The sequence below is a fragment of the Heliconius melpomene genome, chromosome 8, assembly GCF_056956725.1.
Source record: "Heliconius melpomene rosina isolate 202511_hmr_F chromosome 8, ASM5695672v1, whole genome shotgun sequence".
In the NCBI taxonomy this organism is placed as follows: domain Eukaryota; kingdom Metazoa; phylum Arthropoda; class Insecta; order Lepidoptera; family Nymphalidae; genus Heliconius; species Heliconius melpomene.
Window position 1 is genome coordinate 8,181,163 of NC_140396.1, and position 17,200 is coordinate 8,198,362.

The 17,200-nt window shown below is 34.2% G+C and overlaps 1 protein-coding gene across 1 annotated transcript in view; it reads right to left on the reverse strand.

Annotated features, from left to right (window-relative positions):
• The window catches only part of LOC146536984 (uncharacterized), a 41,124-nt gene extending 28,630 nt beyond the window's left edge, over positions 1-12,494 (reverse strand). The window contains exons 1-9 of the mRNA XM_085189145.1: positions 12,342-12,494; positions 8,926-9,148; positions 8,400-8,486; positions 7,666-7,898; positions 7,209-7,422; positions 5,398-5,493; positions 4,948-5,177; positions 2,187-2,403; positions 581-676 (exon numbers count right to left, since the gene is read on the reverse strand). Coding sequence (XP_085045271.1) covers positions 581-676; positions 2,187-2,403; positions 4,948-5,177; positions 5,398-5,493; positions 7,209-7,422; positions 7,666-7,898; positions 8,400-8,486; positions 8,926-9,148; positions 12,342-12,458 — 1,513 coding nt within the window. The 5' untranslated portion in view covers positions 12,459-12,494. The remainder of the gene's footprint in view (positions 1-580; positions 677-2,186; positions 2,404-4,947; positions 5,178-5,397; positions 5,494-7,208; positions 7,423-7,665; positions 7,899-8,399; positions 8,487-8,925; positions 9,149-12,341) is intronic.
• Positions 12,495-17,200: the final 4,706 nt, after the last annotated feature.

Here is a 17,200-nt window from a genome sequence, read left to right on the forward strand (position 1 = left end):
GTGCGTGCGTCTTACCTCAGTCAGTGAGGACAAGTCCTTTTATATCTATCTATATATATAAAATCGAAAGGTCACTCACTCATCACGAAATCTCATAAACTACAAATGCTAGGAATCTCAAATTTTGCATAGGAGTTACTTATAGGACGCAGGTGCTCGCTAAGACGGGAATTTGTAATATTCAACTTCTAAGGGGTTGTTTTTGGAGTTGTAATTTTGTATGAAACTTCGTTACTACAAATGCTAGGAGTCTCAAATCTTACATGGACCTCACTTATAGGACGTAGGTACTCATGGAGACAGAAATTAATAATAACGTAGTTCACGCAGGCGAAGCCGCGGGCAGTCCGCTAGTATTTTATATATCTTGATAATTTGTAAGATCCAAGTATATGGTTTGAATTTCAACCCGATATCTCCAAGCGTTTTTGAGATAAAGGGTCTTGACAGACAGACAGTCGGACTTGACGGACGGACGGACAACAGAGTGATAAAAAAAGTACGGAACCCTAAAAATGAAGCATATAACCTTTTATTATGAATATTATTTATTGACTGACTTCCCACTTCCTATACTTACTTGATCTTTCATCTTCCGTTACATTGCTGCAACTGTACACCAGAGCGTAGTTGACGTAGTCGGTGTCCAGGACCCAGTAGTTGGTAGATGTTGTCACTGTGATAGGTTAATTTAAAATTAAATTGTTAATTTAATATGTTAATTAATTGGTTAATTTAAATTTAAATTTATATCACATTAATTTCTACTCAATATTTGGGCAGAATTGAACTTAGGCCCTTTAAATTTTAGAGAGATATGTACATAATGTTTTTCATATATCTGTCCAGTAGACTCGGAAATGGCGGAAAGTGAGCAACAGAAGTATTAATGGGGAAAGGAGTATCTTAACTCTTGGTTCCCTATTTTTCTCTGTCTACCCTACTGGCGGAAAGTGAGCAACAGAAGTATTAATGGGGAAAGGAGTATCTTAACTCTTGGTTCCCTATTTTTCTCTGCCTACCCTACAGGCGGAAAGTGAGCAACAGAAGTATTAATGGGGAAAAGAGTATCTTAACATTCGGTTTCCTAGTTTTCTCTGCCTACCCTACTACGTGATAGGTCTTTAAGACATTGCTATAAACCATTTTTGGTACATTCCATCCGAGATTCGAACTTGGAACTGGAGTGAATATTATTTTTATAATATTTTAGGAAACTCGATATTATGATTGTTATTAGAATAAAAAAATACTATACTATCATTATCTTGTTGACAAAACATTTTTTTGTAAAAAAAATCGTACGACGTTGTTATTGTTTTGACTATGTTTTATCTTTAAATATTGTTTTTTTTATTATGGAAACAGAGTAAAAAAACTAACGTTAAATTATTTTATATATGCAATAGGACAATGAACTATATAAGTGAAAATAATATATAAATGTAAATAATAGTTACTGTCCTCATTTTAGTTCACGTTGAAATTATGATGAAACACGTATAACTCTGCTTTTTCCTGTCGAATTCCTCTTTTAGCACTCCCCTAAAGTCCTTAACCTAATGCATGTAGTTAACATACCAAATAACAACTTTCTATCTATCTATTGTATTAATAAATTTAAAAAAACAATAATTTTATATCTCTAAATATCTATATAAATGTACATATTATACATAAATTTTGAAGCCAGTCGTGCCGTAGGAGCATAAGCATGCTTCTGTAACAGGTCGTGGGTTCGAATACCACTTGATTGTAAAAAGAAATATTTTCATTTCGTTGCTTTAGTAACTGCGCAAAAATATACATATACATATAAATTAGTGGCGCTACTAAGTTTATATAGCAACAAACAAATATATATTTTGAAATCACGTTCATTTTCTATTTATTGATAAATATTAAGAAATCTTCGACCTATTTATAATTTTCTTCAAGAGTGGCAACACTGGAATGCTATCATACATTTAAATGTTCTTTATTTTTAAATGTACGATAGTTTATTTCTTAAAATGGATTAGGAATTAATAACCCATAAAGATAGTTCCGTTTACCACTTTCTGCCGAATTCTCCGCGTTCGTCTTGTGACCAGAGCAACGAAATGAATATCTCTCAATTTCTGCGCCACGACTGGCCTCAAAGTAAAAAAAAACCATTTTACACAAAAATATTTAAAACTACTTACAATTTGTACCAGGTACAGGGAAACTGACAGTCAGCTTGGCGCTGCCATCAGTAGATGCGACGACGGCGACCCCATTGACGGTATCCAACCTTTGATCTATGACCTGTGTATTGAAGACGTCCACGACTCCATCTCCGAGGGTGTACTGTGCGTTATTGCAGGTGCCTGGTTGTAAGAGTGATGGATAGGACTCTATGTTGTACCATAGTCCTAGGTACTGGTGAACAGAATTGTTATAGTTAGTTAGTTTTAGTTTTTTTTCAAGAATATTAGGTTATTTTATGTTTTGGTAATTTTTTTCTTTTGCTGGGACTTCATAATGTAAATTGAACGTCCCGTTTCCAAAAGAAATATTTTCGAAATAAAATAAAATAAATGAAACATTTTAATGTTTGGAAAAGACTAAGCCGTTTCTTAAATTACAGACAGACAGATTATATTATTATAGGGAGTAAGTACCTAGAGTGCAAAATTTTTCAATTTTATAATTAAACTAGCGACCCTCTTGCGGCTTCGCCCGGTTTTACTACTGGATTATTCATATGATGTATGTTTGCAAAGCACTTAAGATAATGTGAAAATTTATTAAACCCTAATGCAACCCGCATTTTCGTAGTTTTAATAAGGATTTCCCAATTGTTTTACACAGCAAGGATTTTTTAGTAGGTACCGTAATTTTAAATCTGTGTTACTAATCTTTTCAAGTACTTATTAAAATATATTTAAATGACTATTTTTAGATAGTTAAATAACTATTTTTAAACGGAAGAAATTATAAACAAAAACCTACCTACTAATAACTACTACAAAAAATATGAAACCAAATATATTGCGCTGAAATAATACATTCCAATTATCCAATACGTGCAAACGCATCTAAATCTTCGTTGCTATAGAGGCAGGCGGGTTTTTTTTTTCGAGCTTGTGGTTAATGCTGAAGAGGGTATTCTGTCCCTGATGAAAAGCAAGCACTACGTGGCTGCCTGTGAGGAAATTAAATAGAATGCATCGGCCAGTAATCGAAACCGGGCCGCCCGGCAGGCGAGCATTCTACCACTGAACTACCGATGCGTGTAAGGCAGGCGAACGCGGCGGACGCATGGCGAGTGGCGAGCCGTTTCGCAGCAAGGATTTTTTGATATTGTAACAACTTCTAAAGTACTTATTAAAATGAAAAACAGTAAAAGACAGTTTTGATCTTCATCAGTCAGTCATTAAATGACCAACGTAACTAATATACTTATTTATATGCTGAGAGTAAGGGATAAGTGAAACTTGAGTAACATACAGCTGATGTGTCAACGGCGGGATGTGTCTACAATTAAATGCGTTTTTCTGTAAAACTATTCGCAATTTCGAAATAGTTTAAAAAGCAAATTTTATCTTCGTTTAACGTAGAAATTTCATAAAGTATTTTAAAGGATAAGGATTAATACCATTATGGAAAAATATCGCTCACAATAAAAAATATATTGAAATTATTATTTTTAGACAGAAATATGATCACTACACGTTATTCTTAAAAGATACGAATATGCTGTCGCGGACTTTTTTGTAGATCTTATTAAGATGCATAATACTTCAGTACATTATTTTCATATAGTACTTACCATTAAAGCAGCGCATGCGCGAAAGTGTCTCAACGGGTAGGACTTTATACACATTTGTCGTATTTATGTTAATTTACATAACAATGTACAAATAATAAACTATATATAAACCTTCTACGAAAAATACTCGACCTAATGGTGAAAACCGCGTCAAAATCCGTTGGGTGGTTTAGAAGAAGAAGAGTTAGAAACAACAGACAGACACGAAAAGCGACTTTGTTTTATAAGATATAGGATAGGATAGGATATAACGATTGCAGCTAATAAATTTGGAAACAGTAAATTGCATATTCTCAGCTTCACGCTATATCCCGCATGTAACAGGTTAGGCAGAGAGAGCCTATTGTCAAGTTACTCTGTTTCTTACTTGCCGCTGAATTCTGGAGGCACTGCGTGTTGAGTGCCGGGACTCAACACCGCACTTTGCTTCAACAGAGCGAAGAAATGAAAATATTAATTTTTTTATTTCTTCGACTGGGAATCGAACCAACAATCTGTCAGCTCCTGTGCCACGACCGTCCTCTATATAATGTACAAACCTTATCTAAAGGTTGCACGGTCAAATACAAAGCAGACTAAATTATACTTAAATGTAAATTAAATTAGCAATTTCTTTTTCTCTTAGTCTTATACGACTTGCATGACATTTAATAATTAGCATATTTTATATAAATGAATTCAATTAACATTTTAAATATATATATATTTTTAAAAAGTAGTAGTATTGGGTTTTATGGAAGCCGAAAGTCATATATTATTAGGAACTTATCTAACCTTTATATTTTTGGAATTTGGACTTTATAATTAGGAACTAAACGCTGCCCTTTGAGATATACGTAAAGATAAAAATAGATGAAAAAATGCGACTGTAAATAATACGGTGTGTTTAGGTAGTGGGTTCAATTTCTCGTCGAGGGAATGACATATTTAATATTATAGTTGTATTCGTTTTAGTAAAACGTAAAGTGCGACGTTGAGTTCCGCTCGTCGACACAATGTCTCACGAATTCCGCGGTAAGTGGGGAATAGAAGTGGTTTTCTTAATGAGAACGGAGTGTCTTAACACTAGGTTCCCAGGTTCCTTCTGCCTACCCTGCTATATACTGGAACCAGCGTAAAGCTGGAAAAATAAATAAAAATCGAAAACTTACCGCAGTAACATTGAAATTTTGCACGACATTAATGTTTTCCTCGCACTGTCCTCTAAATATTACAGGTTGGTTAGGAACCACATTTGGATAGAAGAAGCAACCTTCATTGGTTTGGTTCGCCTGAATGAAGAAACGATTGTTTAAATCCACATGAGAGTTTATTACTACATTAACCGCTTGTTGTGCTGCAGGGGAGAGTTGGCGAGAGCGGCTAGCTATCCAGGTGTTAACTGAAATAAATAAATAACTGTCTTTGTATCTTCAAACCTCAGTAAAATGCTATTTTTATCAGTTTCGATTTTGAGTTTCTAATATTCCATTGGCAAATTTAGATCCCGGAGACGAATTATGTTTCATTTTATTATTCTGCCTTTCTCCATCATATCAGTCTTAAACCAGCAAACGAAGAACTAATTGTAAGACTTTTAATTATATTATTTTTATAATTACCTCTTTTTTGATTATTTGGTAAGTCCGAACAGACATAAGCGACCGCATAGCTCGTGTAGTCTGTGGCCAGGATCAACAGTGGACTTTCCACCAAAACTGGAAAAAAAAAATCTTTAATATAGAGTAATATATACGAATGACGAAGATGGAGAAGATAACGAAAGAGAAATAAGTGAGTAAGAACTCTTGTCTTTGTATGCACGTGGGTATAATATATCGGTAGAGATCGGTATAATATATCGGCTTTCATTCCCTCTCTCTGGTGTCGAGGCACGTGGGGAACGGAAGTGTGTTAATGGGAATGAAGTGTTCTAACACTAGGGTCTTAGATTCCCTCTCCTTCCCTGCTATATCCTGGGTACAGCGTGATGATAAAAAAATCTATTGATTACCATATCCATGCCTTTTACCTTGAAATTATCAAATTATTACAGTACGGTTACGTGTATAATTAACCTTATGATTTAACTTTATACTATCAATTATTTTATTTACGATATCATTATATATGTATATATCTTTATGATTATGATCGACTATTTTAACGTTTTTATTGTAGTAATAATTATTATGCAACATTAATCTATATGAAATAGCGTTACGTATTCTGTCGTCATGCATTTGTTATTCGGTATTTGGATATAAACGATAATTTTTAACAAAAAGCCGACTTCAAACAATAAACTATGCAAATATAAGATTTAATTATTTTTTATTGAAAGCGTTGTTAGAGCTGGATCAATTAAAATTGGACCTTAAAATGGGGCGTTACGAGAAGTATTAGCTTTCAAAACAAAAAGGAATGATCAAAATCGGTCCATCCAGTGGTATGGGCTGAGGTAACAAACAATTCTAAATTAAAATTTACATTATTTCTTATTTATTAAAAATAATAAAAATAATACTTAGATTTTACGATGAATAATTCTATTTTTTGAGTGCCCTACAATATGATTTTTTTTCTATATAGCTATTTTATTCTATATAACTATTTTTATATAATAATATAATTATACTATAGTATTTAAATTTAAATTGTAAATAAAAATGTTATAAAAATAAAAAAAAACTGTCATCGAATAGCTTTCGTATAGTTCTAATATTTGTATACAGAATTTTGTTGTGTTGCCAAGCGTGATAAACCTTGTATCATAACAGGTTGTCACATGATAAACGAACCAAATTGTTCAATTTTAATTAATTATTATGCAATACAGTACATCTAGGTCTTAGTGACGCAACGGCTGGTAGGTTGGTAGGTTGCGGGTTCAATTCTCACTAAAAATAAGCCTCCTCCATTCAACACGCAATGGATTCAGAATTCGGCGTAAAGTGGGGATCAATGGTGTTTCAATGGGAACGGAGTATTTTATCACTAGGGTTCCAGGTTCTCTCTGCCTATCCTACCATAAAAAAATATGTTAAAATTATTTAGTTTTGTTTCATTTTTTAATATTATTTTTAAATTCACGTAAAATAACCAAAGTAAAGGATTGGTTTATCACTGTTTGAGTAGCTTATGATAATGTCGTTGACGTTAATATTAAATCTTATGTAATGGCGTGTATGCATGTTTTAGGTGTGTGAATGCCTGCTGTGTGAATATGTGAGATAAAAACGTTAACCTGATTCTTTTTCTTGATGATTCGAGGAAATCAATACCGAGCTTCTCCTTGTTACTAAAGCAAGCAAATGAAAATGCTTTCAGAAGAAGTGGGAAATGGAAGTATTGCAATAGGAAAGATACCTTAACCATAGCTTGCCAGAGTGAAACTAATAAAAAATATTTATCGAACAGACTGAACACTTACCCCCAGGAGCTACTTCCAAAACAACTGACAGTCTAGCAGATCCATCGTTGCTAACAACTGTTGCGTTTCCAGCAACAGCATCCAGGGTGAGGTTCACAATTTGGCTGTTCAGAACTTGGACGACGTTACCCAAGAGTGTGTATTCCGCACGATTACATGTACCTTGGCCGTTTGTGGAATAGTAAGTGGCTATTTGATGCCATACTCCCATGAACTGAAAATTAAGTCTTTGTTAAAAAGTGTAAGTCCAGCAGTGTGGCTGTCAATGCGACAGGTTTGTAGGTTCGATTACCAATTGGGGAAATATGTTGATTATCTCGATCTGGTAACGAGGCAAAGCGTGGCGTTGAGTTCTACCACTCAACATTCAATGCCTTCAGAATACGGAGGAAAATGAGGAACGGAATTTCTTAAAGGACACCGACTGTTTTAACACAGCTAAAAAATATCAACTTACCGCAGATACATTGAAATTTTGTACAACAGTTATATTAACGTTACACTGGCCAGGCAGTACTACTGGTTGTCCTGCTGGTATGTCTGGCAGAACTTCACAAGCCTGTGCTGAATGATCGACTGATACAAGATCATTTGACGTCAGACCAAATAAGGAAACTAGAGTATTGTTTAAGAGGGCCTCCATCATGCTAGTGGGGTATGAGGTGGTTCTTCCCAGCTGCCATAAGAGAACTGTAAGAACAAAAGTATTTTTAATTTCAATTTCACATGTATTTCTTTATAAACAACTTGGGACATTTAAAAAAAATCGTTTAGGATGCCTAAATTTTATATTTTAGCTTTAGATTTGGAGTAAATATTTAAAATGTTAAAAGAATAAATAATAATTATTTGCAAATAGTATCGGGTAGAGTTATTAATTTTTAAGTAATAAAAAAAAATACTATTATGTATTTTATATTTTATATTTTATATTCTTTGTACTGTTTTGTTTTAGGTTTTCATTCTAAGAATTTTACTAATCTATTGATAAAGATATCCTTGTTAATAGGAATAGGGTGTGACACCAACCAACCAACATAGTTCTGATTATTTTTCCATTATTGTAATTACATTTATCTTTTCATGGAAATCAAACATAATTTTTAAATAACTGTATCTTGTCATCGGTTATTATATACTTCTTTTATTATCATGATACTATTATAATGCGATAAATAACTGGTAACTTACGGTTTCTATGCGTAGCATTGAAATTATCACAGGAGTATGCAAGTGCCAGGTTCTCGTAATCTGTTGTGATTATCCAAAAGTTGAGACCTGAGGAAACGACCAGGGTAAATTTTTTTTTCAGGAGAAAAATGCTCTAAAATCGATGAGATCAATCTTGAGATACCGTTTTCATTCATACATAGATATATGATTTAAGTATGAAAATGACATCTTAAGATCGATCTCAGATCTCTTTAAGCATAATTTGCAACGAAAACGATACATTTATATATGATTGAATCAAGTTTAATATATTTTTTCTAAAAGAGTAAATGTAAGTAGCATACCGCTCTTAAATTTGAATGATGTGAAGTCAGAGAACTGTCTTTTACGACAAATATATAATCTATATTTCTCTTCTTACTCTATTTTTAGTTCTCTATTTTTTTTTGAGTAACTACAAATATGCTTACTTATGTATAATATACAAGCAATGCTATAAACAAAGTTGTATTCAATATTTACTTCCTTTTATTTAAATACTTACTTTCATTAGACCCAGATATATTAAAATTAAATTTAGCAGTTCCATTCTCCAAATTTGCAACTGCTGTCGTTTCTTCCAGGAAGTTGTTATTAACACCTCTGTTATAAACTGTTATGGTACCATTTGATACAGTATCATTTGATTGGGAGAGGTCGATATGGGAACAGTCTGTTGTCGAGATGCTCGATCCACTTCTTCTTACGACGAACCATCTTCCAAGAAACTGGAAAGGAATTAACTATGTAATTTTCTGTTTAGCCTTATCGACGCTCTAATGTATAATGAATATTTTTCTAGCTGAATTTGAACTTGTAGCCATTTAGTACTGCAATAGCAATCATCATCTTCTATATATATAAAATCGAAAGGTCACTCACTCATCACGAAATCTAAAAAACTATATGTGCTAGAAATCTCAAATTTTGCATAGGAGTTATCTATAGGACGTAGGTGCTCGCTAAGACGGGAATTTGCAATATTCGACTTCTAAGGGGTTGTTTTTGGGGTTGAAAGTTTGTATGAAACTTCGTTACTACAAATGCTAGAAGTCTCAAATTTTGCATGGACGTCACTTATAGGACGTAGGTACTCATGGAGATAGAAAGTAATAACAACGTAGTTTACATAGGCGAAGCCGCGGGCAGGCCGCTAGTAGGTATATATAAGTATGTATAGTATTTTAATGTAAAAAAATAAAAAGCGGCATCATGTTCTAACAAAGAGGACATGAAAATTATCAATTTGATATTGAAACATTGATTACAGCGGTAATTACCTTATCGGACAATATTGACATATTTTTTTTATCATCCAAATCTTTGTTTAACGTAGAAAAAAATATGTGTCATACTTTGTTTTTTAATAAAACAGAGTAAGCAGAGGGAACCTATTGTTAAGGCACTCTGTTCTTGTGAGCCCAGGAACTCAATGTCGCAAAACAGAAAATAGAAATAGAACCCATAACCATCGCTATTACATTTATTTGCTGCTGTAACAGCGAGAGTTCTGGGTGCAAGCGTTGCACTACGATGGCTTCATGTGTCAGAATATTATTCATGGAAAGATCTTGGATGATCTAGGAAAGACCTTAGAAAAATAATATTTTTGATGCTTATTCGAAGTGTTAGACGTTAGTTTGTGGTAAAAATTTCGTTCTCCATTTTTAGCTTATATAAGAAAAATAAAATACAGAATAAGAAAAAACGCAAAAAAAACTTGTATGTAAAAATAACGACAATCGCTGTACAAATATCTGCCATTGTAAATTGACAATTGATGGTATTGTACTTTAGAAATCTGTTATACAGATAATCGAAATTATATTTATCTACATTTTACTAATTCATTTTGCTATGACATTGATTTGTTTACCTCTTCCTCTTTGTTTTATTCGTCAAAGAAAGGTGAAATTCGACATTTCTCGAAATTTATACAAAAATTTCGTTGAAGTTTATGTCATAGTCAGCTTCACGCTGTATCCCGTACACAGCAGGGTACACAGAGGGAACCCAAGGTTAAGACACTCCGTTCCCCACTTCCCGCCGCATTCTGGAGCCATTGCGTGTTGATTGGTGGAACTCAACGCCGCTCTTTTGCCTCGACACCAGAGCGAAGAAGTGAAAATATAAATGTAGATTTCATTTCTCGAGTGGAGATCGAACCCACAACCGTCGCAGTTGCAACTACACAATATAGGTCCCAGCAAGAAAGAAATCAAGAACTTGTAGAGAATATTTCTTTATTTTTTTTTACGTTATTCGGTTTGGCATATTTGATAACAATTGATAAACTATGATTCCAAATCTGTAAACGTCGTACTTGTAGGAAATTTTATTTAATCAGATAAAAATATTTAATTGCTTTTAAATTCTTTGTGTTCTACCGCTTTAATTTTTTCCTTAAAACCATTATATGTGTACTCTAATTTTACTTTATAATATATTTATTTATTTTTATTTATGTTGTTCTTTCTATATATTCTTTGTATGTGTGCAATAAAGTATATTCTATTCTATTCTATTCTATATTTTTTTAATTATTATACTCGAAATTTAAACGCCTTAGATGTGGAATGGTAGTTAACTATTGTTTTATTTTTTGCTACACTTTTTTTTTAGGAATTCACAACCGTCGCGTTTATAGTTGCACGTGACTCTACTTTGACTCTTTAACCTCTACTCTTTTTTCTTTTTTCATATCTAAAGGGTAAAACGGGATCTTATTACTAAGCTGGCTGTATCTCATTAACCGTGAAAGGTACACAGATGGTATATTTCTGTTGCCACCGTAAACAAGGATACTAAAAACATAGACTAAAACATATATTTTAAGGATCTCCCATACAATAAATGTGATTTTTTGCTCGTAAGATAATGGTATGGAACCTTCCTTGATTCACACTTGGTCGGTTTTTACATATAAACCGACGTTGACTATTATTTATTATTTATTTCTCATTACTAATAGAACAATGTTTAGCATTATAGTATATTAAACAGAAGGGCAGATGACGACCCAGAAAAAGTGCTTAATGGATGGAAGAAGGGCATTATGATAAAGGGAATATAAAAATAAAGGCACTTTCGATAATAGTTGAGAGCAGTGTCGTAGGATCACAAGTGTGTAACTGTAAAAGCGTAAGGTTGAGGGGTCGATTCTCACTCGAACAAATGAAATATTTAAATGGTTGATTACTTCGAGTGGGAAGTCTACTCATGTCTTCGCTCTGGTAACGTTGAGTTTCGCCACTCAACACGCAATGCCTCCAGAGTTCAGAGAAAAGTGGAAAGTTGAAGTGTATTAATATGAATGTAGTTTAAACTTTATTCCCATATTCCCCCTTCCTAGCTTGAGACAAAAATAAATATCGATTAAATTTTTGAAAGAATAATATGTGAAGAGTTTACTAAAAAATAAATAATTGATTATGCAACTGTGGCTGATGCGTTTTAATTTCTATTTAGTGAAATGAAATGAAATGAAATGAAATGGGCTACGAGTTCTACCCCCAAACATGGAATACCTTCCAAATTAGCAGACTTTGGAGTATCATTAGGGGAATTCTGAATACCTCATGTGAATATAACACCCTCGTGCGTATAAAGTATATCTATAAAATAGTAAGGTCACTCACTCATCACGAAATCTCAGAAACTACATGAGCTAGGAATCTCAAATTTTGCATAGCAGTTATTTATAGGAATTTGCAATATTCCACTGCTAAGGGGTTGTTTTTGGGGTTAATAGTTTGTATGAAACTTCGGTACTACAAGTGCTAAGAGTGTAAAATTTTGCATGGGCATTTCTTATAGGACGTAGGTACTCATGGAGGCAGAAATTAATAACAATGTAGTTCACGCAGGCGAAGCCGCGGGCGGGCCGCTAGTTATATGTATACCCAAACGAAAAACACTTACGTCTGTTACCCTGAAATCCGATTGGAGCTGTATATTAGGATCACACTGTCCATTCTGGAGTAACTGAGCACTACTTATAGCTAGACCTAGACTTAGTGTTAGTATAATTTTTAACATCTTAAGATCATATTATTAACACAGCACTTATAGGTTTCACGGCGAAATGGCGATATATATGGTTATTTATCATTTTTATAAGAGAATCTTATCGAGGATCTTGTCGGCCGAATTGTACTGTAATCGTAATGGCAATGGAAATATTATTTAGGAATCTGTTCAGTAAAATTGTTTGTTTGTTCATAAATAAATAAATCAGCTTCACGCTGTATTCCACACAGCAGGGTAGGCAGAGGGAACCTAGTGTTAAGACACTCCGTTCCCCACTTTCTGCCGAATTCTGGAGGCATTGCGTGTTGAGTGGCAGAACTCAACGCTGCGCTTTGCCTTGACACCAGAGCGAAGAAATGGAAGTATAAACGTATCGTAAATAAATATTTCACTTCCTCGAGTGGGGATCGAACCCACGACCGTCGCGTGACGGTTGCTGTTTATTTGTTCATATTTAGCTCAATTAAAGAAAGGTGTATTATAAAACTCATCTAAAGTTGCCAAATTAACCCTCTGATCATTATAGAGGTTCTCCCTTACGTATTGTTTTTGGAAAATGAAGTAACCTTCTCAAAAAAGTATTAAATTAATCTGCATATGGGTAAAGAATAATATTTTTTAAATATTTTGATGAACACAATTTCCAATTTATTGAAAAATTTATGCCAAAAACTTAAAATTAACTTAAAATACGATTTTTTTTCACTTTTACGCTATATACCGCACATGGCAGGACAGGCAGAGGGAACTCAGTGTTAAAACACTCCGTTCCACATTTTTTGCCAAATTCTGGAGACATTGCATGTATTTTAAATTTGAAATGAAATGAAAGGCAATACATTATCGTTCATGATAAATTTTCCTCAAGAGGTTCTTAACTATTGGATATTGCATTGCTTGCAATAAATATATATGAAAATAAGTATGATTTTTTATGTTCGTTTTTTAAGATTCACGCTATATTCGCTGTATATAGATGGGAAATGGAAGTGTCTTACTGGGAACGGAGAGTCTCAACACTATTTTCCCAGGTTCCCCTACCTATCCTGCTATGTGCGGGATACAGCGTGAAGATATAAAATAATTATATGTATAAAAATACAAAGTCAATGAGGTTATTTTATGACATGTATAATAATATAATGAATCATAGGTACATTAGGTATTGCCAGAAATAATAGTAGGTAATATCTACTCTAGGAATATATTAATGATATCATTAATTCGTCATTTAATCTAAAGCTACGAAAATTTGATATGTATCAATCCTTTTCGGAATTTAATCAATGTTTGTGATGATGAATACTTTATTTTTTAAGGAAATTCTTTTTCTAAGGAGGAGGGAGGAAGTCGAAGGTATCGTGGCGTAGTTGGATAGGTTTGTTAGGTGGGTCCCAACGAATGAATGTATTTTTTTTATCAGCTTCACGCTGTATCCCGCACACAGCAGGGTAGGTAGAGGGAACCTAATGTTAAGACAATCTGTTTCCCACTTTCCGCCGAATTTTGGAGGCATTGCGTAGAGTGGCAGAAGTCAAAGTTGCGTTTTCCCTCGAGACCAGAGCGAAGAAATGGAAATATAAATTTAAATAAATATTTTATCTCCTCTTAATTGGTATTAAATACTTATAATACCATTGAAGTGGCGAGAATTAGGGGAGGCCTATGTCCAGCAGTGGACGTTGAAAGGCTGATGGATGGATGGATGGATGGAATACCATTGAAGGGAATTCCCGTAGTTTTAAAAAGTAGAATAGCAAGGTGAGTTTAGAGTGTTGTTAATAAAAATTAAGCTATCCATACTTCCGAACTGACTAATATGTTTGTTATTTTAAGTCATTGATAACAGGTGTTTTTATCATACGATACCTACAGCTGCTGATAAGAATAGGAAATACAAAATAATAGGTTAAAGCAGAATTATTTTTATTTTTTCTGAGAATTTTTGGCATTTTTAGGGTAGATAGATAAAATAGTAAACTAGATAGATAAAAGATTTGTGAGTTCAATTTTCACTCTGGAACGAGGTAAAACTCAATGTTGAGTTCACCCCAGTCAACGCGGGAATGCCTCGGGAATATGGCGAAAAGTGGGGAACGGAAGTGTCTTAACTAGGTTCCCTCTACCTACCCTGCTTTACGCGTACAATATTATATCTAACATTACTATATTTAATTATACAAGTAAAATAATCATATATTTTTGGTAATTCTTTGTTATTTTTTGCGATAAGTCGTTCCTGGTAAAATATTGTTTTGCAGTCATCATCTTCATAATGCTGTCAGTATTAATTTGGTTCTAGTAGGCGTAATTGCAGGAAATTGTTAATTTTATTTGATCGGTGGCTTTCGAGTCAAATGTCAAATATAAATGAAAAATTAGTTAATAGTTCTTATTTAGGCTTGTCTTATTTAGGCTTTATTATCTGGAAATCAACTTTACACTGTATTTCCCGTTTTCCCGCACACAGCTGGGTAGGCAGAGGCTCTGGCATGGTGGCTCTGGTATGGTGGCTCTCCACTTTCCGCCGAATTCTGGAGACATTGCGTGCAACGTGAGCTTAACGCCGCGCTTTGCCTCGCTAGAGCAGAGAAATGGAAACAAATTTAAATAATTATTTCATATTATTATCTATAGGAATTGAATATACTTTTATAAATAAACGTTATTTCAAAAAGACAAGTATACAGAGTGGAAGAGGCAGCGCTTCTTTTACTGAAACTGCATATAGGGTAAAATATTTCAAACCCAGAATTAAAAAAAATAATCAAGGTACCTCAACGGTTTGGACGTAGGATTTTTTTTTCATTTCACGATTTTTATCCATACCTGTATTTCGTGTCACGCACACATACGTATGCGACGTTGCCGCTTTGACAGGTAAGTGTGTGCGTGCCTATGTTATACTTTACAAATGGCGTTTTATTTTAAAACGATAATTTTATTATTTATTTTGTTTCTAAAAAAAAACTTTCATTTTTGAGAATTATTTTTTTTCCAAATTATATTAGGCTTTTATAGAGTAGTTAAAACTGTGGTTTCATTTAAAGTGGCGCTGACAATTCCACCCTGTATATTATAAACTGATAACAGTTATCTTTTTATCAGTAGTTCAGTAACAAGGCCGTCCTAACGCAGTGACATAAGCGTGTGACTCAGACGACGGTAGTAGGTTAGATTCACACTCTGAGGAATGAATTATGAAATATTTAAGCGCCATAAATTAAGAACTGAACTGAACTGAACTTTGGTAACAAAACAGTTTTCAATTTATTTATATACTAGCGGACCCGGCGAACTTCGTACCGCCTAACAATCATTCTTTATTTATTGTTTTTTAATACTTATTCTGCTATTCGGGACACCGGGGCGAGTATATAATAATAATAATACTTTATTGCACTAAAAAATTAAAAAGCAATACAGTAACAATATTTACAAAAAAAAAAACGCTGAACAGTGCCGAAATAAACTTGTGTCTTCTGTTGAGGCATCCCTCGAGAATGTCCCCTCATGGGGTAAAAGAACTTGGTTCAATCCAACCCCCTGAAGACACAGGTTTGCGTGTTAACCACAAAAAAAACTCATTTATCGTATCGCCAGTCTTTTAGAACACTCCCCCTACAGCCGCGCCCAGTATGAGCATATTGGGCCTTAATGTTTCGCGATAACCAGTTTCTTCGAGGCGAACTTGGCCTTGATCATCAATAGAGCGAGACGGTACTTCACGCCAAAACACCGATTGGCCCTATATAGGGCCCAGGTTCGGCCTCATATGGAGTACTGTTCTCTTCTCTGGGCTGGTGCACCCCAGTATCAGCTTGACCCATTTGATCGCATACAACGTAGAGCCGTTCGAATCAATAAGGACCCAATGAGCTGTGAAAGGCTTGACACTTTGGGTCTGCGTAGAGACGTCTCCTCGCTGTGCGTTCTCTATCGCATTTATCATGGTGAGTGTTCTGAGGAACTGTTCGACCTGTTACCTGCCGCCGAATTTTCCAACCGTACACAGCACGTCACAAACTTAAATACCGTCCACACCACCTGGATACGTGGCACTCCACTACTGTGTGGTTTTGTAGAAATTTCCTTCCACGCGCCACCGAACTGTGGAATGGCCTACCCGCGGTAGTGTTTCCAGGTCGGTACGATATGGGTACCTTCAAAAAGCGCGTCTATCTCCACCTCAAAAGCCGGCAACGCACCTGTAGCCCCTCTGGTGCTGCACGGGGTCGTGGGCGGCGGTAATCATCATCAAGTGACCCGAACGCTCGTTTGCCTTGTCCTTTTTCCATAAAAAAAACACAACATACATACAAATACATATATACATAAATGCATACATACTATATATATTTTGGTAGAGTAAAGTGATTGCAATTAAACAAACTAAACTAAAAAAGTAAATAGGTACTACCCTAAATTACGCACTATTTTTGTGTAAAAGTTATGTAGGTACATTAGTTTTGTACTTTTTACACAATAATTGATTGTGTAAATAGAAAAACAGATAATAATTTTAAAATTAGATTACATAGATTTAACCATCCTTTAACACCCTGGCATTTCTTTTTCTAAAATTTTCAACAGAAATTGCTACAAGAATTGATTCAATATATGGGTAGATTAACTAAAACACTTAACATTCAATTATGCTAATCGAAAATATTATGTATTACTAAAGTATTGAGATGATTACTATTCTTTTCCGATGTAATAAATTTTTAACAAATAATAATTAATAACGC